Source organism: Lolium rigidum, chromosome 2 (genome assembly GCF_022539505.1).
Source record: "Lolium rigidum isolate FL_2022 chromosome 2, APGP_CSIRO_Lrig_0.1, whole genome shotgun sequence".
Classification (NCBI taxonomy): Eukaryota; Viridiplantae; Streptophyta; class Magnoliopsida; order Poales; family Poaceae; genus Lolium; species Lolium rigidum.
In genome coordinates, this window is record NC_061509.1 from 213982014 (window position 1) to 214009820 (window position 27807).

Genomic DNA, 27807 nt, shown 5'->3' on the forward strand with positions numbered 1-27807 from the left:
TCATGTACTTCGCCATCGACACGTTCTTCTACTTCAAGACAATACATGTTCCCCTTCTGGCGAGGAGAAGAGGAGATGGCGTCGGAGCACTCATCGTAATTGTTAGATTCATAGGAGAGTTGAAAGAGATTTTTTACTTAATCCACCAAGCGCCTTCCTACTGTGATTTTTTTAAAATAATTCTATACCAAATGGATATAATATGAGAATAAATTTTAGGTTAGTTCTAAAAATACTAATTTTTCATTATATATGTTTATGTTTTTTTATCAATATACATTGTCAAACTTTATAAAGTTTGACTTTGAACAAACTATATATGTAGCATATTTTGGGCAGGAGGGAGTACAATAGTTAGCTATTCCTTTTTATACACTTCGCATTTTGAGTTTAGTCAAAGTTAAACCTTCTAAAGTTTGACCAAAATGTTTATGAAAAAAATCAGCATCTACAATATAAAATCCAATGTATAGAATTGTCATAAATTATTTTCATATTATATGCTTTTGTTATTATAGATGTTGATATTTATTCTCCTATTTTTGGTTAAATTTTAAAAAGTTTGAGTTTGACTAAACCCAAAATGTAAAGTAAATAGAAAAGCAATAATATTCTTTGTTTTTCTATTTATCAGTCGTGGGGAAATTTTGGAACGGACTGGGAAGCAGAGACTAGAGAAGAACGTACAGAACGGAACGTGGTCTAGCTCACTAGCTGGTAAACTAGAGAACCTTTAAGTTCCACCGATTAAAACAGAACGACCCATAGCGATGAGACATAAGACTCCCTGGTATTTTTTTTTTTTGCAATTTCGGAAGACCGGCCATGGTCCAGTATGGTCCACTAGCAGCGCCGCCAGTGATTGATGTTACATTTATAGTCAGCCAATTGGGAAGGGCTATTATAAAAATCTTGAAGCTTGAGTTCAACAAGCTGATTGATCTAAACTTTCTCATCATAGTGGTTGCATTTGCTCCTTTAGGCTAGTCATACTGCTAGTATCATATCTAGTATCATACATATTGGTTCTACAAAAATAATGATGTGGTGGCTAATTAAGGAGGAGAGAGAGCAGATTAGAGTAACATATGTGCATACTGTATCATAGCGCATATCACGAGAAAATTTAATGTCAAACAAATCTTGTATACAAATCTGCATTGATATTCTAAAAAGCAATAAATATAGCATGACTATGATACTACTCTATGATACTACCCACTCTAGAGATAGTATCATACACACATATCATATGCATGATACTACTATATGATCATATATGATACATACCACTATGACCAGCCTTAGAGATCAAAGTAAGAGCAAAATTTAACCCATATACTACCTCCGATTCAAGGAATAAGACGTCCTCATTTTACGTGTTTTTTGTTTGACTAAGAATTACTTCAAATATATAAAGATTGTTTGTATGAAATTAGCATCATTAGAAAGTGCTTTTCAATACGAATCCAAGGATACTAATTACATATAATATAATCAAGATTGTGTTTCTCAATTTTTATGGTCAAAGTTCGTCTTGGAATACGCGTGCGCCTTATTCCTTGGGACAGAGGTAGTATTGACTACAATAACATCTTGGAAATGTTGATAGAAGTAAAAGGGATGCCATGAGGGCCAGGTGCACCATCAACATAGGAAGCAAGCACTGCTTGTTTAACTGAAATGGCAGTTCACCTGAATCACGAAGTGACATCTATTGTTGGACTCGTATGAAAGAAATACGGTTTTAGTTGGTTCAAACCTCTGTTCTTATTTACTACTCACGTGGTGTATCTTTTCATTTCTTTCCTGCATCATCGGGTCTTCCTCCTGTTCAGTGAATAAGATAAACTGAATCTTTCTCCAGATATAGTACTCTCTTTGATCCATAATAACTGTCAAGATATATAACTTTATACTAAATCCCTGACACTTATTATAGACCGGAGGGAGTAAGTAATACTGGTACCCTTTCTGAAAAGAATGCCTCAGGTTGATTTTTCCAACAAAGAAAAGGCCAGCACAGATGGGCCTCAATATCGCATGATTGTACATGTACATAAATATGGCTATCAGTAGTCCAGTATAGCAAGAAGCAAGCAGTTGACATTTATTTTCTTCTTTTATTGTCCTCTCTTTACAAGAATAATGCACATGGCTATGACTACCAGACAAATTATTATATACCTGGTTTTCTATCGTATCAGAAAGGTACAACAACATTGCAAGAGGTGGTTTCCAAAAGAAATTGTTGTTTCCACGAAAACAAGTAGAAAACACCACCGCCATTCTACCTAAAATTACACATGACTTCTTGTATCTTCACCACTGATAATTCTTTTATTATTATTCTGTGAGGCCAATAGAGTGCTCGATTCCTTACAACGGGACCATCTTGGAATACTCTTTCCCTCTTTGCTCCAGAACTTAGCAACCAGCATCTTTAGGAAACCCCTGAAGTCAACAACAAATGAAGTTACAATCTCCCTGCACAAGATTGCGATGCGTTATTACAAGTCACTAATTTGACACACGGCACGAAGATGTTACTACAACCTTGAGATGCTATGGAGACAGAAAACATCTACAAAGTAAATAAAAATAAATTCATTTGAACCGGTCACAAGTTGATGTCATTTTATTACAATATTTGTATTTGATCGATGCTAACAAAACAAGACAGCTCATACAGACTATTACGACAGGCCATTATAGGATATATATGGAACAAATTAAACCTCTCAAACTGAATACTCAAAGATTGATGTTAGCTTAAACATCCACATTAAAGTTTCAGCGTTCGAGGCAAAAGTAATGCCCACAAAACAGAGATCCTACGCTGATCATTCCCTAACTAACAGAACATCATTGAGTACATACATATTACTAAGACCATACATAGACTTTAAAAGTATTTTTCATAAAAGTTCAAATTACACACTCTGATCCCAAATATAAGTAGTTCTTCTGGAATCTGTCCCAGACAAACAGTTCTAGGTTTGATGGACTGTCAACCACAGATTGAATTAAAAACATCAACAAGATCCAATTGACACTATAAATTCTGAAATATACTTCCATACATACTTATTTTTATTTGAAGGAATGTATTTTAAAAAGAAATAGATGGTCAAACTGTAATTTTGAAGACTATGAATGGCCAAAACTACATATATTTAGAATCAGGAGTAGAAACATAAGAATAAAAGCTTAGTTTAACAGGAAACTCATATAGGTTCATATTTGACGATTGAAGCAGGCAGTGTATTGACCTTAGTTTTGTCAAGTACCTGGTGGCTGGTGCCACAATTCAAAATATCAACATATCGGATATAGAAGAATAACCAACAGGAACGATAGCAATTGAAGTGAAGTGGTGCTTGAGCAATGTTAGTTCACCATGCAAGTCACGTTTGTTCACAAAAGGCAGAAAAGAAACCAAAATATGGACAGTGCGATACAGGGCCTTGTGGAAGTTGAGCTGTCATGTATATGGAGTAGTGTGTACCACACGAATATGATTTTAAGATTGGGGAAGATTCTATAGTGGGTAGGAAATCCCTATAACTGTAGATCTCCCGTTTCTTTGACCAGGGGAGGCAAGGAAGGACAGATGTCACTCTCACCTGACTGATCAGGGTTGAGATAAGGTGTTGAAACAGGAAACATACTAATTTTGAACTGACACATTATTTGTAAAATACCATCCACTCAACAATCTTGTTTCTATTTCAACTAAAAGTTGTGTACTGAGGTTAAATGACCTTATATTCAAACAATTTCATTCAAATTGAAGCCTCTTAGAGCTAACAGGTACCAACTATTGTTGATCTGTCCATGCCGCTCTCTAAAGAATTCTAGCACTAGAAACATACTACCTCCATCCCAAAGCTTAAGGCTATTATTTTTCAGAAAGTCAAGCTATGTCAAGTTTGACTAATTTTTTACCAAAAATCATTAACATGCAAAAGTACAAAATTAATATCATTAAATAGATAATGAAATATATTTTCGTATGGTGTCTACAAATATTATATTTGTTGATTGATTGTTCTAAAAGTTTGGTCAAACTTTACTTGGTTTGACTTTTCAAAAAAAAAAAAAGCCTTAAGCTTTGGGATGGAGATAGTATAAGTTAGCTGGGAGTTGGGAGGGAGCTTGGAGATGCTAGACAGTTACTTGCGTGTCATGATACTGTTTGACCAAAACTTATATCTGGTTTCATGCAACCCACTGGAAATGCATAAAGACAACAACAGAATGCTACAGAGAGTTCACTTCAAATAACTCAGAACTTGAGAGTAGTTAGCATAAAACTACCACAATTGCGGCGAAATTTACCATTTCATATCACTTCACATTCGCGCGACTGAAATCTACCACCCTAGGGTAAATTTTGCAGCAAATTGTGGTAGTTTTATGCTAAGTACTCTAAAGTTCTGTGTTATTTGAAGTGAACTCTCTGTTGCCTACAGCAAGTTTTTTGCAATTCACACAAATGGTCAATCACGGTGGGTGTGTTTTATGCTAAAACTTGCTGTATAGTGGTAGATTTCTGTCGCGCAAACATAAAGTGGTATGAAATGGTAAATTTCGCCGCAATTGTGGTAGTACCTAATAAGGCATTCACGAGAGGCAACACCAAAGGTTCCATAAGGAGCCAAATGTCCACAATGCAATTGTAATCTGAAAAAAGTAAGGTTGTCTCCTCAGTCAAGGTCAATGTATTGAAAATATTAGGATACAATCATACAAGGTTCATGTGTTGCTGTTTTAATTTAGGTTCAACTTGACCTAGGAAAAAGGAACCTAAGGTGTATGCACACACAAGAGTAGTCACATTGCAGATTCGTATTGCAGCAACCCATTAACAAACTTGTGCAAGCTAAGCTGCAACAGGTAACGGTCCAAATGGACGTACCCAGTGCTGAGAGCTCCCGCACTGTGCGGGGTCTGGGGAAGGTGTTAGTGGCAAGCCTTACCCTCACGAAGTGCAATGTGAGGAGACCGCGACTCGAACCTGGGACCTCTCGGTCACAGGCGGTGAGGCTCTACCGCTGCACCAGGCCCGCCCTTCCAGGTAACGGTCCAAATGGAACGTAAAATTATAGGAAGCTTGGGCAAGATGAGAATGCGGGACTATAATTTGATTTCACAAAGACTATTCCTTGGTAGAGGTACAAAATATGCAGGCTCCCCAATGTGGACAGGTTCAGGTTTGTACACGTGTAAGGACAGGATCAGGTCAGACATCAGCAGTTCTAAATCCATCAACAAAACCAAGCACAGTACAAAGTTCACATAATTGGTTGCAACAAGCATGAAAGACTTCATGGGGCAGTCATGTTTGCATATTATCCTAACAAGAAACTGAGAGTTGGAAATAGAAAATCACACCAAAACATGAAACTGAATAACTATATCAAAACATACCACTGGATAATAACTATTAAATATGCAACAAAACCCGCTTCACCAGAATAAGGAAACACGAATACTTACAGTGGAGAACAAGGCGTACGACCTCCATTGACATAGTACACAAATAAGTACGAGTCATAATGCTGTCCTCTTATGTAGTAGAACATCGGAAGTCTTCTGGCTAGCTTAAATAGCATCTTCTTGTAAAAGTTAATAGCAGGCTGGTTATATGAAATGACATGCAAATAAACACCCCTGCAATTCGATACGCTCGCAGCATGTTTAATCACCTCTCGGACCAGTGAAGATGCTGCAAGTGTGAACTCATGTGAGAATCGACTGAAACGCCACTAACAAACTGCGAAGCTAAGATAAGGAGACAGGGAAACAACCTATGCCGAGGTTTCTGTAGCTATCCACGACGCCCAGAGTTAGGATATAAAGGAGTGTTAGATCTTTGTGTGAGTTGTTGTACCTAAATAAATCCTCAATCTGCAGATTCAAATGGTTAGCTAGCTCCACTGAGACCACTGGCTAGATTTTCAGGAGCTGATTATATCGTACCTCGCTATCTTTCGCCGCAATCATCCTCGTGGTTACAAAGCCTATGAGCTCATCCCTGCCTTCGTCGGATCTGCTGGTGTCCACAGCACCCCAGGAAATGATACCATGGCCATTGACAACATTCAAGAAGAACTCTCGCTCGTACCTAACCAAAAATAAAAGAAACGGGGATGATGATTAACGGGGCTAATAATGGGGAAATCTTCAGTCGGTCGCAACAACAAACTGTACAAGTAAACTTGCAAGCACCTTATGGGGAACAGCGCGAGATGAATCTTCTCAAGAACCTCGAGGTCGGAGGGCTGGATAGGGCGATACTCTATGGAGGGGTAAATTTCGGATCTCGGGTCCAACATGAGAAGCTCCGGTGACGACGGGACACCAGGTTATTCGCCAGGAGGCCCAGGGCGCCGGAGGGAGAGCCCGGCGTCGAGACGTGGCAACTCGTTGGCGCGCTTCGAGCGCGCGCTACGGCGAATCGCAGCAGCCTTTGCTGACAGCGGCGTGATGGAAAGAGGGGAGGAGGCGGCGCAGCGTTAGAGGTTGATCGGTGTGAAAGAGTGGAACGGAGAGAAGAGTAGAGGGGACGAGAAGGCCGGATCGAGCGCACCGGTGGCCGGCGGAAGGGGGAGACCGGGGAGGGACCTGTATACGAGCGGCGGTGACCGGGAGGAGGAAAGGGAGAAGGAGACAGAGGGAGGCTAATCGGCTTGATTTAGTGGAAGCTAACCATGGTTGAGTACGACTATTACAGTAAGTTTTTATTACTGTTTTTTTGGGTGCAAATAGAACACTGACATTAAAAGAAACATCAAACAATATAAAACTGTCTAAGAAAAACGAAAATTACAACACGATCATTGAGAAGCTCTTCATCTTCAACCTCCAGACCGTATCGACGGCGCGCTGCCGCTCCTCCCGAGTCGGCCTGACATTGTTGGTTGTGGACGGAAGTCGCTGAATGGGTCAAAAAGACCACATCGGCCCGGGAGATGAAAAAAATAGGATGAACTGCCGATGAAGTTCCTTGACGATCCGAAGATCCCCACAACCAGATGAAATCCTCGAAGACCACACCACACCCACAAGCTTCTCGGCGTCGTCGTCGAGATAGGGTTGAAGCCGAAAAAACCTTATTGCACGAGACGCCGCCACCACCACCTAAAAGCCGCCCCTACAAACAAAAACCCTAAAGACGGGAAACGAAAACCCCAAAACTTGGAAACAGCGTCCTCCCGCTGACCAGATCGGAGGCGAACGCCGACACGAGGCAGAGGAACCCTAATCGCCCGAGGATCCCCTCACGAGGGAAGGGGTACGGTTCGCTCGCAGGCACTCACGTTTTAGTACAAGTGGCTTCTTCACCTCCAAAACGAAACTTATAGAGAACCAACATATAATTGAATGGTTAAAGAATAACTTTATTAAAGATACTAATAGACGTAGACATGCGTGCGTTTACATGGATAGGCCGAGAAGATTGCTTCAAGAAACTTAGCCACAACACATGTGTCATCCACACTGGTTGCTCCAAATCTCCACAAGGCATCATTGATTTCGAGCTCCTCCCAAATATATTTGGTGGTCTCGGAATGGGTGATGGATGGGTAGATCTCTAGATTCACTACCTTTTTGAAGCATGTTTTACGCTTGAGCATTGAGTTGTCCTCCTTCGTTTTTCAATGTTGGTGATGTTATCCACAACTTTATCATTGAAACCTCAATGATCTTTTTCTAAAGTTAGAGGTGAACACTTTTAAGATGTATCATCAACATTTCCAATGCATTGGGGTTTCTCCTCTCTTGAGATTTTTCTAGATAGGTATTTGAACATGTCATCATCTTTTCCTTTAACCCTTTGCATAATTAACATGACACTAAAACCTATTCATACAACTCATAAACACGTTTCTCTCAATCACTTGTAGTCAACATCAAAAGGCACTTAGGGGGTGAAGTTTTCCTATGAAAAATTACATTTCCATTTCCATGTAGAGCTAAATGAAAAAGTATCGCTAACCTAGCGAGTTGTAGCTGATTAGGTATCTTGATGACCACTAGTGGCCACCGAGAACACCGAACGGTTGTGAGGCAAACCAGTTTTATGAGGCACAACCAACGAAGAGGCAAGAAAATTGCTAAATGTGGCAACCAGAAGAAAAACGAACCAACACACAAACATTGAGAGCGGTCTTGGTCAATATCAATAGTCCCCGTAAAGCCTATTAGCATCATTGAGTCACAAGCGAGAGGGGGTGTTACGGTATGTGTGGATCCCACATTCTTTCCTATCATTTCAGACGTTTGGTACTACTAGTTAGAATATGAAACTTAACATGGTATTCGAGCAGATGTCTTGGGTTCAAGTTAAATCTGCAAAACTCAATGCACTGTCCACAACAGGCAGGACAGGGCAGCATGTTCCACGGCTTCTTTTGAGCAAGTGTAGTCTCTAAAATACCACTAGGCCAGTAATCATTCAAAGTCTCTTAGAACTCAAGAACATGTGTAGCGGAATTCGCAAGAAAGATCTGCGTACATATATACAAAATTCCTCTAGCTTGGGTACACTGTTAACTTTGGACATATTTCCACACAAACAGGAATATGGTCTACTGTCTATGGTCAAGCGAAATCCAGGTGATGATTATTTCTATAATACGGCCCCAGTAATGAACCTATGGTTCAGCACAGCCTCGGCAGTTGGTCGTTTACGGTAATCCGGATTAAGCATTGCCTACAGACAAGAAATCAGAGTCAGTTCCTTGCTGAAGATGTAGGGAAACGAAATTAGATTTAAGAAATCCACATTTTATACAGTAAGCACACATAATTAATGTAGTCCAGTTACATGCATAATCTGCAGCAGCAGAAGGTTTGTGAACAGATAAATTTTAACTACTCATGATAGAGGCAAACCTGCAGCAATTCCCAGCCGGCACGATCACCTAAATCTAGAAATAATACAGCTTCCAACAATTGATCATCTTCCAGACAATACCTATGTGGATTCGTAAAAATAGATAAAAATAAGCAAAAAACGAATTTTATCAACTGAATTTGAAGCACAAAATTTTCAACTATTGAAAGTTTAAGCCATGTAAGTAATGCTTTTTTTTTAGTATTCGTACTCTCTTGCAGCATAAATGTCGAGACGGAAGGTGTTCTCCAAAAGTCTCTGCAAACAGATCAGTACTTTGTTGGATATAACGGTGCAAAAGGAAAACAACATTTCACTTATGAACTCAAAGCTAAACTATAATCAATAACCTGCAAGGAAATGCCATCCATGATGCCTGCTTTACAAAACGGAATAAATGACATGTATGCAACAAGCAACCCAGCTCCATATCTGTTTTTTTTTTCCAATCACAAGTATATGTCAGGGACTAGCATTTTTGATGAGGGACAGTAGAGAAAATAAATTAAAATAAAACAGAAGTAAGGTTCAGTACTAGCTTCTACACACTTCTACTATATTCTAGGAAATAGAATCCTCCAGTCACATGTGTTGTAGTAGTTTCTAGCACGTTCTAGCTATATGTTGTAACTAGAATATTTGTATCTCTTTTTCTAGCTTATGTAGTGTTCTCTAGAACACTCTAGTTGTGAGTAGAGCTAAGGAGTGAAGGCTCATGCAGCCTATAAATAGAGGTCCAGCCTCTACATATGTAACCAGACTATGTATCACCTACCTATCAATAAAGAGAACTTTTTGTTCTTGTTTTAAGATGTTGGATTAGATCTTGTGTTGAGAGTTTGGATTGAACTCTTGACAGCCCCCGCCCCTAGAGCGATATCTAGCTTACGCCCTAGAGCGATATCTAGCGCAGCATGTTGAAGCGGTTCCTTCAACATTTGTGCTGTCCACATTGTAGCAACACGGTGGAGCGGTTCCTCCACAACTTTGTGCTGCTTCAGGTGGTATCAGAGCCCTGCTGATCCGTTCAAGTTGTGGTTCCCTCATTGAGAGTAAGCTGCAACAAGCAATGGAGGAGTTGGGAAAGAGAATGGATGCTGCAGAACAACAAATCCAAACGTTGCGTGAAGATCTTAACCGGAGATTTGATCAGCTAGTTGAGATGATCAATAAAGAGAACTTTCTGTTCTTGTTTTAAGATGTTGGATTAGATCTTGTGTTGAGAGTTTGGATTGAACTCTTGACAGCCCCCGCCCCTAGAGCGATATCTAGCTTACGATCAATAAAGAGAACTTTCTGTTCTTGTTTTAAGATGTTGGATTAGATCTTGTGTTGAGAGTTTGGATTGAACTCTTGACAGCCCCCGCCCCTAGAGCGATATCTAGCGCAGCATGTTGAAGCGGTTCCTTCAACATTTGTGCTGTCCACATTGTAGCAACACGGTGGAGCGGTTCCTCCACAACTTTGTGCTGCTTCAGGTGGTATCAGAGCCCTGCTGATCCGTTCAAGTTGTGGTTCCCTCATTGAGAGTAAGCTGCAACAAGCAATGGAGGAGTTGGGAAAGAGAATGGATGCTGCAGAACAACAAATCCAAGCGTTGCATGAAGATCTTAACCGGAGATTTGATCAGCTAGTTGAGATGATCAAAAAGGGTGTTCCTCCTACTGCCAATGATGAAGAATCATCAAAGGATGGTGAAGATGCTCAACGGAGAAGAAAGGGAGGTCATCTTGGAGCAAAAACACCTCAACCACATGATGTTCAGCGTACCTCAAGAATGCCAACTTATGATGAAATTTCTGAAGATGAAGAAAATGATGAGGGCCTTGAAGAACCTGACCTCTATGCACATCCAAGAGTACCCAACACTACGTATGCGAGGGATACATACAAGGTGAAAGCTGAGATCCCTACTTTCAATGGAAATGTTGATATTGAAGGGTGCCTTGATTGGTTGTACGAGGTGGAAACTTTCTTTGAGGTCATGAATATTCCAGAAGACCATAGAGTCTCTTTGGTCGCATACAAGCTGAAAGGAGGCGCTGGTGCATGGTGGCATCGCCTTCAAAAAGACCGTAGGCTAAGAGGAGAACCTCGTGTGCGATCTTGGCGGCAAATGAAGAATCTTTTAAAGGGAAGATTTTGCCTGCAGATTATGATCAGATCCTATTTATTCAGTTTCAGAATTGTGCCCAAAGAAATAAGACTGTTTCAGAATATACAGAGGAGTTTCTAAGGCTACAAGTGAGGTGCAACCTTGCTGAAACAGAAGATCAACAAGTTGCAAGGTACATCAATGGTCTCAGTGTATCCAGAATTGTTTAATGATGCAGCAAATTTGGTCCCTTGATCAAACATAAGATCTAGCCTTAAAGGCCGAGAGGTTGGTAAAAACAAGAAAGGCAAGTAAGGCTCCATATTCTCATATGGAAGCCCCACCTAGGAGTAACTCCCATAAAGCCGAAGAAAAGACCACTCAACCCAAGAAAAAACAACCTGCCCCAAAACAAGTTGGTGGTAAGAGCAGGACTAAGCCTGTGATAAAGTGTTATAAATGTGGTGAAGAGGGACATGTATCTAGCAAATGCCCATTGAGGAAATTTGTCAACACCACAATCCATGATGGTGAAGATGATGAAGAATATGAATCTGAAGATGTAGAAGGACAAGATATTTGTGAAGAAGAGGGAGAAGAGGTGGTATGTGTGATTCAACGCCTATTGTGCTCAACACCGCAACCCGACAACACACAAAGGAAGAAAATATTTGAGAGCAAATGCACGGTGAATGGCAAGGTATGCAAATTAGAAATTGATAGTTGCAGCTGCGAGAATCTCATCTCCCAAAATTTGGTGAACCATTTAAAACTGGAGACTCATGATCACCCAAACCCATACACTATTGGATGGATCAAGAAAGGGGTGAATATGAGGGTCACCAAAAAATGCAACCTGCCACTCTCTTTGGGCAAGTACTACCGCTCAAATGTACTATGTGATGTGGTTGATATGGATGCCAGCCATGTTCTTCTTGGGAGACCTTGGCAGTTTGATGTGGATACCACACATAGAGGGAAAGAAAATTCATACTCCTTCACTTGGAACAAGCGAAAGATCATCATTCTACCCAATCAATCAGATCATAATAGCTCTAAAGAGGAGGGGAAAAGTATGTTAACTATTTCTCACACCTCTAATGAATTTATGGGAGACTTGAAGGTGGCAAATTTGTGTGCTGCACTTGTTGTGAAAGGAGAAGTGCAACCAGAGGTTAAAATTCCAGCAAAGGTACATGACCTACTAGCTGAATTTCAGAGCATACTTGGAGAGCCACAAGGCCTACCGCCAATGAGAGGAATTCAACATCGAATTGACTTTATTCCGGGAGCAAGTCTTCCTAATCTGCCACACTACCGAATGAGCCCAAAAGAGCATGATATACTCAAGGAAAAGGTGGATGAGTTGTTGCATAAAGGGCACATTCGAGAGAGTATTAGTCCATGCGCCGTACCAGCTTTGATCACACCAAAGAAAGATGGATCTATGTGCATGTGTACAGATAGTAGAGCTATCAACAAGATCACCATAAGGTACAGATTTCCTATTCCCCGTTTGGATGATATGCTAGATCAGCTTAGTGGTGCAAGAGTATTCACAAAGCTCGATTTAAAGAGCGGATATCATCAAATTCGCATTAGACCCGGAGACGAATGGAAAATAGCTTTTAAGACAAAGGAAGGGTTGTTTGAGTGGATGGTGATGCCATTTGGACTCTCTAATGCACCAAGTACCTTTATGCACTTGATGAACCAGGTACTTCGACCCTTCTTATCCCACTTTGTTGTGGTTTATTTTGATGACATCTTGATATATAGCAAGGATGAAGATGAACACTTGCATCACATCCGTAAGGTACTATGTGTACTAAAGGAGAACGAACTCTATGTCAACTTGAAGAAGTGTGTTTTCCTTCAAACAAAACTTATTTTCTTGGGCTTTGTCATAACAAGTGAGGGCATTCACGTTGATGACTCTAAAGTTAAAGCAATCAGAGAATGGCCAACTCCAAAGACTATTTCTGAGGTGAGAAGTTTCCATGGTCTTGCAACTTTCTATAGGCAGTTTTTGAAAAATTTCAGTACCATCATGGCACCAATTAGTGAATGCCTAAAGAAAGGAAAGTTCCAATGGAACGAATCTGCTGAAACTAGTTTCAAGGAGATAAAGGAAAAACTCTCACAAGCTCCCTTCTTAGTACTACCCGATTTCACTAAAACTTTTGAGCTAGAGTGCGATGCAAGCGGAGTAGGCATTGGGGCTGTTCTATCTCAAGAACGAAGACCCATTGCATTCTTTAGTGAGAAGCTAAGCGAAGCAAGACAGAAGTGGAGTACCTATTAGCAAGAATTGTATGCTGTTTTCGAGGCTTTAAAGACCTGGGAAGTCTATTTGTTGCCTAAGGAGTTCATTGTTTATAGTGATCATCAATCCTTGAAGCATTTTAGAAATCAAAAGCATGTGGACCGCATGCTAGCAAGATGGGTAGCATATTTAGAGAGGTTTAACTACCTTATTGTGCATAAATCTGGAACAACCAACAGAGTCGTCGATGCTTTGAGTCGTCGTGCATGCCTCTTGACTTCTTTTGAGGCTGAACTTCCGGGCATGGATCAAATAAAAGAGTTGTATGAAGAGGACGAAGACTTTGGCCATGTTTGGGTAAAGCACCTAAGAGACCAACCATTAGGCGACGGCTATTTAGTGCAAGATGGTTATCTCTTCAAGGGTGATCGGTTATGCATCCCAAGAAGTTCTCTACATGACAAGTTGATTAGAGAGCTCCATTCAAGTGATCTTAGTGGCCATGTGGGACATGACAAGACTATCGCTAATCTAGAGGCTCGTTACTATTGGCCACAATTGAAGAGACATGCTGGAAAGTTTGTTCAGCGATGCCCCACATGTCAAACATGCAAAGGCCAGGTCCAAAACTCAGGGTTATACATGCCGTTGCCTATTCCTGATGCTCCATGGGAGGATATCTCTATGGACTTCGTCTTGGGTTTGCCAAGAACAAGGCGCGGGAATGATGCTGTGTTTGTGGTGGTGGACAGATTCTCCAAAATGGCTCATTTCATCCCATGCCGCAAGACAACAGATGCTCGTCATGTTGCAAATTTATTCTTCCGAGAAGTGGTCAGACTTCATGGCGTTCCACGGTCCATTATTTCAGACCGTGATAGCAAGTTCCTTGCTGCATTTTGGTTGACTTTGTGGAAGCAATTCAACACCGAGTTAAAATTTTCTACTACAGCTCATCCACAAACAGATGGCCAAATAGAAGTGGTGAACAAGTCTTTGGGTAATTTGATCTGTTGCATTTGTGGCGATGAAAAGGGACAATGGGATTTAGCTTTATCTCTTGCTGAATTCTCCTACAACAACTCCAACCATAGATCAACAGGAAGGAGTCCTTTCTCTATTGTCTACACTAAGGTTCCAACACATGTGGTGGATCTGCTGAAGCTACCATCAAAGGGAAGCTCAAAGGAAGCATTGTCCTTTGCTGAGAACTACACAAAACTATTTGAAGAAATTCGCGGTGTCTTGAAGGCACAAAATCAGAAGTATAAACAGTTGGCTGATTGCAAACGGAGGCTAAAATCATTCCAAGTTGGTGATAAAGTGATGGTATACCTCTGAAAAGAAAGACTTCCTTTAGGCGTTAAAGGAAAGCTTAGGCAACGGAAATATGGACCTTTCTCTATTTTAAGAAAGATAAATGATAACGCATATGTGATAGATCTTCCTCGGAGATGGGAATATCTCACACATTCAATGTGGCAGACTTGGCCCTTTATCATCCAGAACAAGCACTTTATGAAGATAACTCGAGGTCGAGTTCTAAACAACCAGGGGAGGATGATGAGGGACAGTAGAGAAAATAAATTAAAATAAAACAAAAGTAAGGTTCAGTACTAGCTTCTACACACTTCTACTATATTCTAGGAAATAGAATCCTTCAGTCACATGTGTTGTAGTAGTTTCTAGCATGTTCTAGCTATATGTTGTAACTAGAATATTTGTATCTCTTTTCCTAGCTTATGTAGTGTTCTCTAGAACACTCTAGTTGTGAGTAGAGCTAAGGAGTGAAGGCTCATGCAACCTATAAATAGAGGTCCAGCCTCTACATATGTAACCAGCCTATGTATCACCTCCTATCAAAGTAGAGAACTTTCTGTTCTTGTTTTAAGATCTTGGATTAGATCTTGTGCTGAGAGTTTGGATTGAACTCTTGACAGCCCCCGTCCCTAGAGCGATATCTAGCTTACGCCCCTAGAGCGATATCTAGCGCAGCACGTTGAAGCGGTTCCTTCAACATTTGTGTTGTCCACATTGTACCAACACGGTGGAGCGGTTCCTCCACAACTTTGTGCTGCTTCAATTTTGTAACACAACAAGGAAAAAATCAATACTTACATGTCATCAGCTACTCCAAAAGCTCGCTTCTCAAAAGGTGTTGATGCTCCGGCAGCAGATGCTCGACGCCACAGACTGTCCGATAATGTTCCAACCTCAAGAGACGAAGACCTACCATTGTAAAAGTATATCTGTTAATGTAAAAAAAAAAGTATATCTGTTCCCTTAAATGCTTTCTCATCGGTAAAAGAAAATCTAGAATGGACTGAGCATGTACCCGACATCTACAGAAAATGCCAAATCACGGAGCTGTGGAAGTAAATAATATCCATTTTTCTCTGCAACAGTGCTAAATAATAGAAAGTTACAGCAGGTACAAAATGAATTCAGAATGAGTAATAAACTGAAGCATGAGCAGTAAAGAAGGAACATCAGAATACTTGAGAACAACAGAAGAAGGGCCAATGCTTTGGTGCAGTCTATCATGCTTGTGCATGTGGGCAAGGCCACACATAGCTCCATTAAGCAGCCTAAGGACAAAATATCTCCTAAATTCCATTTTGTATGCACGATCATAGGGATTCCAGTAATTAGGTCGCTCCTTCAACAGCATTTCACTGGTTATTTTTGCATAGTCTGCAGCACTATATCTCCCATCATCACGGAAGGCAAGCCACTATAGAAAAAATATATCAGTCTCACAGCATTATGTGGATAACCTATAAGCTGATAAAGTTATTTGGTAGACCTGCTCTCCAGTAGCAGTCTCAAAGGCTCCTAACAGAAACTGAATGTTCTCACAGATATCCCTTTTATCTTTCTGTAAGTAGAAGACAAGGAAAACAAACAAAAAAATTGGAATTGTCATGTCCGACATACTTATTAAGATCTGCAAGTTCAATTTATGTTGTCATTTCACGATTTTCCTAACCTGAAGAAAAGCATGAGTCCTCAGCTCATTCAATGCCATCAAATTATCTTCAGAAGCACCAGCAATGGCTCCAGGGTATACCTTGTTTCAAAAGCCATGTCTTAGCACATATAAGATCGTAAAGGGATTCATACATCTGGGAAAGGTAGCAACTAACACTATCAGATAAACCAACAAATTGAAAGGCTCTTCCAGCTAAAAAGACAAATTGAAAGGCTCGAATTCGAGGTATTGGGCCTACCACAAATTATCTTGTGAAGCTACTGTTGAATCAAAGGGTGCTATCGACCTATCATAACAGAAGACTGGCCTTACTATAACTATGTGCCATGCCATACAATTAAAATATTATGAACATGTACAGTTTATCAACGCATGGAAGATCCTTATCCACTCCACTTATTAGTATTACAGAATTGCGTATCATAGACTTGTAGATTGAAAATCTGTGTTATACCTTAAATACAGTTTCTATGCCTTTCAATGGACCTTGAACCACTCTTCCCTCGTAGAGTCTGCAAGAGACTATGATAGATGAATAGTATCAGCAAACATTTTCTAAAAAGTGAAATATAGAAACAACATCTGAGATAGATGGAAATAACCTAATCTTCACTTCTCCTTCTCCAACATTTTGGACTCTTAGTCGCTCAATCTCTTCTTGTGAATACCCAAGGCTAAGGTCTTGAATGCCAGCAACATTTGGAAGCCCTCCAGATTGAGAAGATGAATAACTGTTTCACATGACAGAGTGTTGGAAATGGCGACGAATACACGGGAATCCTCTTATGTTCTCTAAGGACTGACAATATCAGGTGATCCTTGTAACAACTCGATAAATAAGATGTAACAGAAATATTAGAAGCAGTGTCCATAGTTTGATGACATGATCTGATACAAATGTTTTGGGGATTTTTCTGGTAAGTGATCAGCAACATCAACATCTAGATCTGGTGACCACATTACATATTTCCAAACATGACCGCAGTATATACTCCTATCTGTTATATGATACTACTGGCCATGTATATTGAATTTATCTGAAGTGTCATAACGTACCTAACTAAGCATCCTTAATAATTTCACCATATTCTCATAAATGTCACCCCTAACAATGTCTCCAAAACAAGGTTTCACCGTAAGGAAACACACACACTAACTGGCTCTTTTCATTGATTTCTGCTGGAAACAACTAAATTAACCTAACATACGCAACATGTTAGAAAATAGTAGGAATGCTAGAACAAATTCCACTCCAGCACGCGCGCACACAGCTCTGCCATCCCAAGTTTTGAATCAAATCACAACGTAAGGACATCTCCTAGTTCTGAAGGAGAACAGAAAAGGGGCCGTGGACCCAGAAGCTGACCTTGTGACGTTCATGAAGCCATAGCTACCCAATAATCTGCCCACCTCGAAGTACGCCGGGTCGGTCATCAGCGCCGCCGAAACCGGCTGCGGAGATCGTCGGCGAGTCCGCTGGCGCCATCCGCCAGGCCCTGGCGAGGAGAGGAAGCGCGCGGGAAGAGCCTTCAGCATCGTAACCGGCGGAGTTCGTCGCCACTGACTCACTGAGCACAAGCCTGAAACTGACTGGTGTTTCTTGGGGATAGACAGCTGAAGCCTCCCATGATTCCAGCCGCAGAAACAACAAAGCTATTGGGAGGATGTGGCCGGTTGACAACGGGCCGCGAGGAGCTTCGCGGCGGCGCGGCGGTCCACGGCTTTACGTGGGCTACGGCCGTTCGCCATCGGTGTGGGTTTCGGAACAAGCGGGCTGATTGCAAATCCTATACACCGACCAGGTCTGTGTGTACGGATCGCCGCATACCATCCCCGAGCATGGGCCAGGCCCATATATCACTTTAGTTTTTCCGTTTCCTGCGTTTTTTCGCATTTCCAGTTTCTGCTCGTTTTTGCGGTTTTTCTTTACGGTTTTTCTTTTGGTTTTCTTTTTCTGTGTTTATTTTTTCTTGTTTTGTTTTTTGTTCAAAAATAATCTTCAAAAATTTTCAAATTTAAAAATATTCAAGTTTGAAAAATGTTCATATTCGAAAGTTGAACGAATTTCGAAATTTGAATAATTTTAAATTTGAATGAATTTTAAAGTTTGAACAAATTTTGAGTTTTGAACGAATTTCGAAATTTGAACAAAAATTGAGTTTTGAACGGATTTCAAAATTTGAACAAATTTTGAGTTTTGAACGAATTTTCGAAATTTGAATAATTTCCCAATTTTCGAACAAATTTTGATTTTTTAAAGATTTTCAAGGATTTAAAAAAATTTGAATTTTGAACGATTTTCAATTTTTTTAAAAAATATAATCGTACATTCATAAGATCTATATAAGATCTATATACAGAAAATTTTGAACAAATTTTAGAAACAGAAAAACGTTAGATTTTTAAAATTAAACAAAAAAAGAAAAAAAGAAAACAGAAAAAATGTTTACCTAATGGGCCGCGACCTAATTAATAGCCGCCGGGTCAGAGGGGTGTGCGGCACCCCGTTCGCGCCGACCCGGTCGGCATATAGCACCTCCCGTTAGCGCTGACCAGGTCGGTATATACGGATCGCCGCACACCCTCCACCGAGCATGGGACAGGCCCATATATCATTTTGGTTTTTCCGTTTGCTGCCGTTTTTCGCCTTTTCCATTTTCTGCTGGTTTTTCTTTTCAGTTTCCTTTTTCCTTTTTTGTTTTCTTTTTCTGTGTTTATTTTTTATCGTTTTATTTTCTATTCAAAATACTATTCAGAAATTTTCAAATTTTAAAAAATATTCAAGTTTGAAAAATGTTCGTATTCGAAAGTTGAACGAATTTTGAAATTCGAACAATTTTAAAATTTGAACGAATTTTGAAGTTTGAACAAATTTTGAGCTTTGAACGAATTTCGAAATTTGAACAAATTTTGAGTTTTGAACGGATTTCAAAATTTGAACAAATTTTTAGTTTTGAACGAATTTTTGAAATTTGAATAATTTCCGAATTTTGAACAGATTTTGATTATTTAACGATTTTCAAAACTTTTCAAATTTTGAACGATTTTCATTTTTTTTAAAAAAAGAAAAATCGTACATTTATAAGATCTATATACAGAAAATTTTGAACAAATTTTAGAAACAGAAAAACGTTAGATTTTTAAAATACAATTGTAAACAGAAAAAGAAAACAAGAAAACATAAAACATGTTTACCTGATGGGCTGTGGCCTAATTAGTAGCCGCCGGGTCAGAGGGGTGTGTGGCACCCCGTTCGCGCCGACCCGGTTGGCATATAGCACCTCCCGATTACGTCTCAGCGAGCCTTCGTGCACTCAATCAAATAAGTTCATCTCCAACAGGTCACCGTAAACGAACACTTTATATCCGTTCGTGTCCATGCAATCTAAAAATAAAGCTTAGCGGGCAACTGCAAACAGACCGTCTCGCTTTTGTCTGGACCGTAATTTTAACCTAAATTTGGATTTACGATGGCGATGGACAGCTCCTTCATAGATTTTGTCGGGCATGCGTGTCAGCGACCCAAACCTTAGCGAGCTCGAAGCCCTGGCCACGGCATAGGTGGTTCTGCCCTGGCCACAAAAAATACGAGGCGAGTAGGTCGGGCGACCGCGACAATGGCAGTCGCAGGCTCTTCCGCGTGCCTGCGCCCTTCGTGGTGTGGCCACCTCACGTGTCGTGTTCACGGTGCGTGTACGTCGAGATTGAGACGACCTGCCAGTATGCTGAAGCGGGCGTGCCCTTGCCGTGGCCAGATGGCCACCTCCCTCACGGGTGGCATCTGAACCAGGTGAGGGTTTCTGTCCCCTCCATTCCCACTCGTGGCCTAGCTTGCAGCCGGGAGATCCTGCGTAGGCGGGCCTTCGTGTCGTTGGATCTGCGACGTGACCTAGCATACGTCGTCGATTCGCCTCTTTGGACACGCTGGTTCTGATGGGGCTCGTACCATAGAAAACAAAAAAATTCGTACCGCAAGACGAATAAATCCAAGATCTAATCTATGGAACACCCAAGATCTAATCTACAAGATCGGAGCAACGAGATTGATGTGAGACTGACCCTCGAAGATTTCCAAAGCCTACGAGATTAGATCTCGTTGTTGGTGTAGACGATCATCCCTAGTGCTGCAATCCGGCAGCACTTCCGTACTCGGTCGCGCGTACGGTGTCGATGAAGCCCCTTCCTCTCCCCGTTCCAGCGGGCAGCGGAGGTGTGGTAGATCTCCACGGAATCCCAGCAGCACGACGGCATGGTGGTGGTGGTGGAGAAGAATTGCTGCAGGGCTTCGCCTAAGCCTACGCAGCATATGGAGGAGGAAGAGAGGGAGGCGGCCAGGGTTTCTAGATGGTGGTGTGGCCGGCCACCCCCTCCCCTCTTTATATAGGGGGAGGGGTGGGCCTAGGGTTCCCCCCTGGGCCCCACCTACCCCTTTGGCCGGCCAAGGGGGGAGACTTTTCTTCCCCCTCAAGCCTTCCCCTTATCTCTTTGTTTAAACACTTTATTTTTAGAGATAGATCTTATCTCTAGATTTAAACCATTTAAATTAAGAGATAGATCTTATCTTCAAGGGGTAGGCCGGCCTGGGCCCACATGTCATAGTGGGCAGGCCCCACCATGCCATGTGGCGCCTATGTGGCCTTTCCCGGGGTGGTGGGCCCACTGGTGGCCCTCTAGAACCTTCTAGAAGCTCCGGTCAAAACACCAGACTTTTTCCCGAACCCCGAAAAATGACTTCCCTTATATGAATCTTATTCTCCGGACCATTCCGGACCTCCTCGTGATGTCCTGGATCCCTGATGTCTACGGGTGCTTCTATTCTTGTAGACAGTGTTGGGCCTCCAAGAGCAGAGGTTTGTAGAACAGCAGCAAGTTTCCCTTAAGTGGATCACCCAAGGTTTATCGAACTCAGGGAGGAAGAGGTCAAAGATATCCCTTTCATGCAACCCTGCAACCACAAAGCAAGAAGCCTCTTGTGTCCCCAACACACCTAATAGGTGCACTAGTTCGGCGAAGAGATAGTGAAATACAGGTGGTATGAATAAGTATGAGCGAGTAGCAATGGCGCCGGAAAAGTGCTTGCCGGCGTGCGATTGATGGTAGTAATATTGCAGGAAGTAAACAAGCAAGTAAAACAAGTAAACAAGCGAGTGATAGCGGTATTTAGGAACAAGGCCTAGGGATCATACTTTCACTAGTGGACACTCTCAACATTGATCACATAACAGAATAAATAGATAGATGCTAGACTCTACACCCTCTTGTTGGATGATGAACACCACTAACCGTGTAGGATTACACGAACCCTCAATGCCGGAGTTAACAAGCTCCACAATATTCAATGTTCATATTTAAATAACCTTAGAGTGCATGACAGATCAACATAACCAAACCAAGTACTAACATAGCATGCACACTGTCACCTTCACACTATGAAAGGAGGAATAGATCACATCAATATTATCATAGCAATTGTTAACTTCATAATCTACAAGAGATCACAATCATAGCCTACGCCAAGTACTACACGATGCACACACTGTCACCATTACACCGTGCAAGAGGAATAAACTACTTTAATAACATCACTAGAGTAGCACACAGATAAATTGTGATACAAAACACATTGCAATCATAAAGAGATATAAATAAGCACTTCACTATGCTCTTCATAACAGTGAATAAGTATTCTGTGAAATATAGCCTAAGAGACCCACACGGTGCACACACTTGTCACCTTTACACACGTGGGACAAGGAGTCTCCGGAGATCACATAAGTAAAATCCACTTGACTAGCATAATGACATCTAGATTACAAGCATCATCATATGAATCTCAATCATGTAAGGCAGCTCATGAGATTATTGTATTGAAGTACATAGGAGAGAGATGAACCACATAGCTACCGGTACAGCCCCGAGCCTCGATGGAGAACTACTCCCTCCTCATGGGAGACAGCGAGCGTTGATGAAGATGGCGGTGGTGTTGATGGAGAAGCCTTCCGGGGCACTTCCCCGTCCCGGCGGCGTGCCGGAACAGAGACTCCTGTCCCCCAGATCTTGGCTTCGCGATGGCGGCGGCTCTGGAAGGTTTTCTCTGGTTTCGTCGAACGTCATAGGGTTTTCGCGACGGAGACCTTAAGTAGGCGGAAGGGCAGGTCAGGGAGCCACACGAGGGCCCCACACGACAGGCCGGCGCGGCCAAGGCCCAGGCCGTGCCGCCCTGGTGTCTGGCCACTTCGTGGCCCCACTTCGTATCTCCTCCGGTCTTCTGGAAGCTTCGTGTGAAAATAGGACCTCGCGCGTTGATTTCGTCCAATTCCGAGAATATTTCCTTACTAGGATTTCTGAAACCAAAAACAGCAGAAAACGAGAACCGGCACTTCGGCATCTCGTCAATAGGTTAGTTCCGGAAAACGCATAATAATGACATAAAGTATGCATAAAACATGTAGATATCATCAATAATGTGGCATGGAACATAAGAAATTATCGATACGTCGGAGACGTAAAAGCATCCCCAAGCTTAGTTCCTGCTCGTCCCGAGCAGGTAAACGATAACAAAGATAATTTCTGGAGTGACATGCCATCATAACCTTGATCATACTATTGTAAGCATATGTAATGAATGCAGCGATCAAAACAATGGTAATGACATGAGTAAATAATTGAATCATAAAGCAAAGACTTTTCATGAATAGTACTTTTAAGACAAGCATCAATAAGTCTTGCATAAGAGTTAACTCATAAAGCAATAAATCAAAGTAAAGGTATTGAAGCAACACAAAGGAAGATTAAGTTTCAGCGGTTGCTTTCAACTTATAACATGTATATCTCATGGATAGTGTCAATGTAAAGTAATATAACAAGTGCAATATGCAAGTATGTAGGAATCAATGCACAGTTCACACAAGTGTTTGCTTCTTGAGGTGGAGAGAAATAGGTGAACTGACTCAACATAAAAGTAAAAGAAAGGTCCTTCAAAGAGGAAAGCATCGATTGCTATATTTGTGCTAGAGCTTTTATTTTGAAAACATGAAACAATTTTGTCAACGGTAGTAATAAAGCATATGTATCATGTAAATTATATCTTACAAGTTGCAAGCCTCATGCATAGTATACTAGTAGTGCCCGCACCTTGTCCTAATTAGCTTGGGTTAACACGGATTATCATTGCATAACATATGTTTCAACCAAGTGTCACAAAGGGGTACCTCTATGCCGCCTGTACAAGGGTCTAAGGAGAAAGTTCGCATTGGATTTCTCGCTTTTGATCATTCTTCAACTTAGACACCCATACCGGGACAACATAGACAACAGATAATGGACTCCTCTTTAATGCATAAGCATGTAGCAACAATTAATGTTCTCATATGAGATTGAGGATATATGTCCAAAACTGAAACTTCCACCATGATTCATGGCTTTAGTTAGCGGCCCAATGTTCTTCTCTAACAGTATGCATACTCAAACCATTTGTTGGTGAAAACCGCCCTTACTTCAGACAAGACGAACATGCATAGCAACTCACATGATATTCAACAAAGAGTTGATGGCGTCCCCAGGAACATGGTTATCGCACAGCAAACAACTTAATAAGAGATAAAGTGCATAAGTACATATTCAATACCACAATAGTTTTTAAGCTATTTTGTCCCATGAGCTATATATTGCAAAGGCGAATGATGGAAATTTAAAGGTAGCACTCAAGCAATTTACTTTGGAATGGCGGAGAAATACCATGTAGTAGGTAGGTATGGTGGACACAAATGGCATAGTGGTTGGCTCAAGGATTTTGGATGCATGAGAAGTATTCCCTCTCGATACAAGGTTTAGGCTAGCAAGGTTATTTGAAACAAACACAAGGATGAACCGGTGCAGCAAAACTCACATAAAAGACATATTGTAAACATTATAAGACTCTACACCGTCTTCCTTGTTGTTCAAAACTCAGTACTAGAAATTATCTAGACTTTAGAGAGACCAAATATGCAAACCAAATTTTAGCAAGCTCTAATGTATTTCTTCATTAATGGGTGCAAAGTATATGATGCAAGAGCTTAAACATGAGCACAGCAATTGCCAAGTATCCAATTATCCAAGATATTTTATCAATTACTACATGTAGCATTTCCCGTTTCCAACCATATAACAATTAACGAAGCAGTTTCAACCTTCGCCATGAACATTAAAAGCTAAGAACACATGTGTTCATATGAACCAGCGGAGCGTGTCTCTCTCCCACACAAGGATGAACTTATTCAAACAACTAAGATAATAAAACGAAAATAAAAGCACATAGACGCTCCAAGTAAAAGTACATAAGATGTGACTGAATAAAAATATAGTTTCAAGAGAAGAAACCTGATAAGTTGTCGATGAAGAAGGGGATGCCTTGGGCATCCCCAAGCTTAGACGCTCGAGTCTTCTTGAAATATGCAGGGATGAACCACCGGGGCATCCCCAAGCTTAGACTCTTCACTCTTCTTGATCATAGTATATCATCCTCCTCTCTTGACCCTTGAAAACTTCCTCCACACCAAAATCGAAACAAACTCATTAGAGTGTTAGTGCACAATAAAAATTTACATGTTCAGAGGTGACACAATCATTTTTAACACTTCTGGACATTGCACAAAGCTACTGGAAGTCAATGGAACAAAGAAATCCATCCAACACAGCAAAAGGGGCAATGCGAAATAAAAGGCAGAATCTGTCAAAACAGAACAGTTCGTAAAGACGAATTTTAAAGTGGCACCAGACTTGCTCAGATGAAAATGCCCAAATTGAATGAAAGTTGCATACATATCTGAGGATCACTCACGTAAATTGGCATAATTTTCTGAGTTACCTACAGAGAATTAGGCCCAGATTCGTGACAGCAAGAAATCTGTTTCTGCGCGGTAATCCAAATCTAGTATGAGCCTTACTATCAAAGACTTTACTTGGCACAACAATGCAACAAAACTAAGATAAGGAGAGGTTGCTACAGTAGTAACAACTTCCAAGACTCAAATATAAAACAAAGGTACTGTAGCAAAATAAACACATGGGTTATCTCCCAAGAAGTTCTTTCTTTATAGCCATTAAGATGGGCTCAGCAGTTTTAATGATGCACTCGCAAGAAATAGTAGTTGAAGCAAAAGAGAGCATCAAAAAGCAAATTCAAAACAAATTTAAGCCTAACATGCTTCCTATGCATAGGAATCTTGTAAATAAACAAGTTCATGAAGAGCAAAGTAACAAGCATAGGAAGATAAAACAAGTGTAACTTCAAAAATTTCAGCATATAGAGAGGTGTTTTAGTAACATGAAAATTTCTACAACCATATTTTCCTCTCTCATAATAATATCCAGTAGCATCATGAGCAAACTCAACAATATAACTATCACATAAAGCATTCTTATCATGAGTCTCATGCATAAAATTATTACTCTCCACATAGGCATAATCAATTTTATTAGTTGTAGTGGGAGCAAATTCAACAAAGTAGCTATCATTATTATTCTCATCATCAAATATAGGAGGCATATTGTAATCATAATAATATTTATCCTCCATAACAGGCGGTACTAAAATACCAATATCATTATAATCATCATAAATAGGAGGCAAAGTATCATCAAAGTAAATTTTCTCCTCAATGCTTGGGGGACTAAAAATATCATGCTCATCAAAGCCAGCTTCCCCAAGCTTAGAATTTTCCATATCATTAGCAACAATGGTGTTCAAAGCGTTCATACTAATATGTTCTATAGGTTTTTTAATTTTCGCATCAAACCATCCACGTCTTAAATCAGGAAATAGAATAAGAAGCTCATTGTTGTCCATTATGCCTAACTAGTGTAAACAAGAAACAAAAAGATGCAATTGCAGGATCTAAAGGAAATAGCTTCGAGCACACACACAACGGCAACAGAAAAGTACTTTACCTGGGACCGAAGTATGAATGCCTTTTACCTTTCCTCCCCGGCAACGGCGCTAGAAAATAGCTTGATGTCTACGGATGCTTCTATTCTTGTAGACAGTGTTGGGCCTCCAAGAGCAGAGGTTTGTAGAACAGCAGCAAGTTTCCCTTAAGTGGATCACCCAAGGTTTATCGAACTCAGGGAGGAAGAGGTCAAAGATATCCCTCTCATGCAACCCCGCAACCACAAAGCAAGAAGCCTCTTGTGTCCCCAACATACCTAATAGGTGCACTAGTTCGGCGAAGAGATAGTGAAATACGGGTGGTATGAATAAGTATGAGCAAGTAGCAATGGCGCCGGAAAAGTGCTTGCCGGCGTGCGGTTGATGGTAGTAATATTGCAGGAAGTAAACAAGGAGTAAAACAGTAAACAAGCAGTGATAGCAGTATTTAGGAACAAGGCCTAGGGATCATACTTTCACTAGTGGACACTCTCAACATTGATCACATAACAGAATAAATAGATAGATGCTAGACTCTACACCCTCTTGTTGGATGATGAACACCACTAACCGTGTAGGATTACACGAACCCTCAATGCCGGAGTTAACAAGCTCCACAATATTCAATGTTCATATTTAAATAACCTTAGAGTGCATGACAGATCAACATAACCAAACCAAGTACTAACATAGCATGCACACTGTCACCTTCACACTACGAAAGGAGGAATAGATCACATCAATATTATCATAGCAATAGTTAACTTCATAATCTACAAGATATCACAATCATAGCCTACGCCAAGTACTACACGATGCACACACTGTCACCATTACACCGTGCAAGAGGAATAAACTACTTTAATAACATCACTAGAGTAGCACACGGATAAATTGTGATACAAAACACATTGCAATCATAAAGAGATATAAATAAGCACTTCACTATGCTCTTCATAACAGTGAATAAGTATTCTGTGAAATATAGCCTAAGAGACCCACACGGTGCACACACTGTCACCTTTACACACGTGGGACAAGGAGTCTCCGGAGATCACATAAGTAAAATCCACTTGACTAGCATAATGACATCTAGATTACAAGCATCATCATATGAATCTCAATCATGTAAGGCAGCTCATGAGATTATTGTATTGAAGTACATAGGAGAGAGATGAACCACATAGCTACCGGTACAGCCCCGAGCCTCGATGGAGAACTACTCCCTCCTCATGGGAGACAAGCAGCGTTGATGAAGATGGCGGTGGTGTTGATGGAGAAGCCTTCCGGGGCACTTCCCCGTCCCGGCGGCGTGCCGGAACGGAGACTCCTGTCCCCCGGATCTTGGCTTCGCGATGGCGGCGGCTCCGGAAGGTTTTCTCCGGTTTCGTCGAACGTCATAGGGTTTTCGCGACGGAGACCTTAAGTAGGCGGAAGGGCAGGTCAGGGGGCCACACGAGGGCCCCACACGACAGGCCGGCGCGGCCAAGGCCCAGGCCGCGCCGCCCTGGTGTCTGGCCACTTCGTGGCCCCACTTCGTATCTCCTCCGGTCTTCTGGAAGCTTCGTGTGAAAATAGGACCCTGCGCGTTGATTTCGTCCAATTCCGAGAATATTTCCTTACTAGGATTTCTGAAACCAAA

General features: G+C 41.1%; 2 protein-coding genes across 5 annotated transcripts; both read right to left on the reverse strand.

Annotated features, from left to right (window-relative positions):
• Window positions 1-2086: 2086 nt before the first annotated feature.
• LOC124692913 (histone acetyltransferase MCC1-like) lies at window positions 2087-6672 on the reverse strand. Of its 4 annotated transcripts, none has more exons than XM_047226353.1 (6): window positions 6235-6672; window positions 5986-6130; window positions 5814-5913; window positions 5503-5731; window positions 4615-4686; window positions 2087-2454 (listed from the first exon to the last, which is right to left on the reverse strand). In XM_047226353.1, exons 1-6 carry the CDS (start codon window positions 6339-6341, stop codon window positions 2301-2303), a joined length of 807 nt encoding a protein of 268 aa, XP_047082309.1. In that variant the 5' UTR covers window positions 6342-6672; the 3' UTR covers window positions 2087-2300. The 4 variants fall into 4 exon arrangements, with proteins under 4 accessions (XP_047082309.1, XP_047082308.1, XP_047082312.1 ...); XM_047226352.1 differs by having other exon boundaries at window positions 2087-2487; XM_047226356.1 differs by lacking the exon at window positions 4615-4686 and having other exon boundaries at window positions 6235-6671.
• Window positions 6673-8457: 1785 nt separating this feature from the next.
• LOC124692914 lies at window positions 8458-17873 on the reverse strand. Its single transcript, XM_047226357.1, has 12 exons — window positions 17625-17873; window positions 16861-16989; window positions 16713-16770; window positions 16256-16336; window positions 16073-16144; window positions 15765-16000; window positions 15602-15673; window positions 15385-15495; window positions 9256-9337; window positions 9117-9163; window positions 8905-8986; window positions 8458-8722 (listed from the first exon to the last, which is right to left on the reverse strand). Exons 1-12 carry the CDS (start codon window positions 17792-17794, stop codon window positions 8639-8641), a joined length of 1224 nt encoding a protein of 407 aa, XP_047082313.1. The 5' UTR covers window positions 17795-17873; the 3' UTR covers window positions 8458-8638.
• Window positions 17874-27807: the final 9934 nt, after the last annotated feature.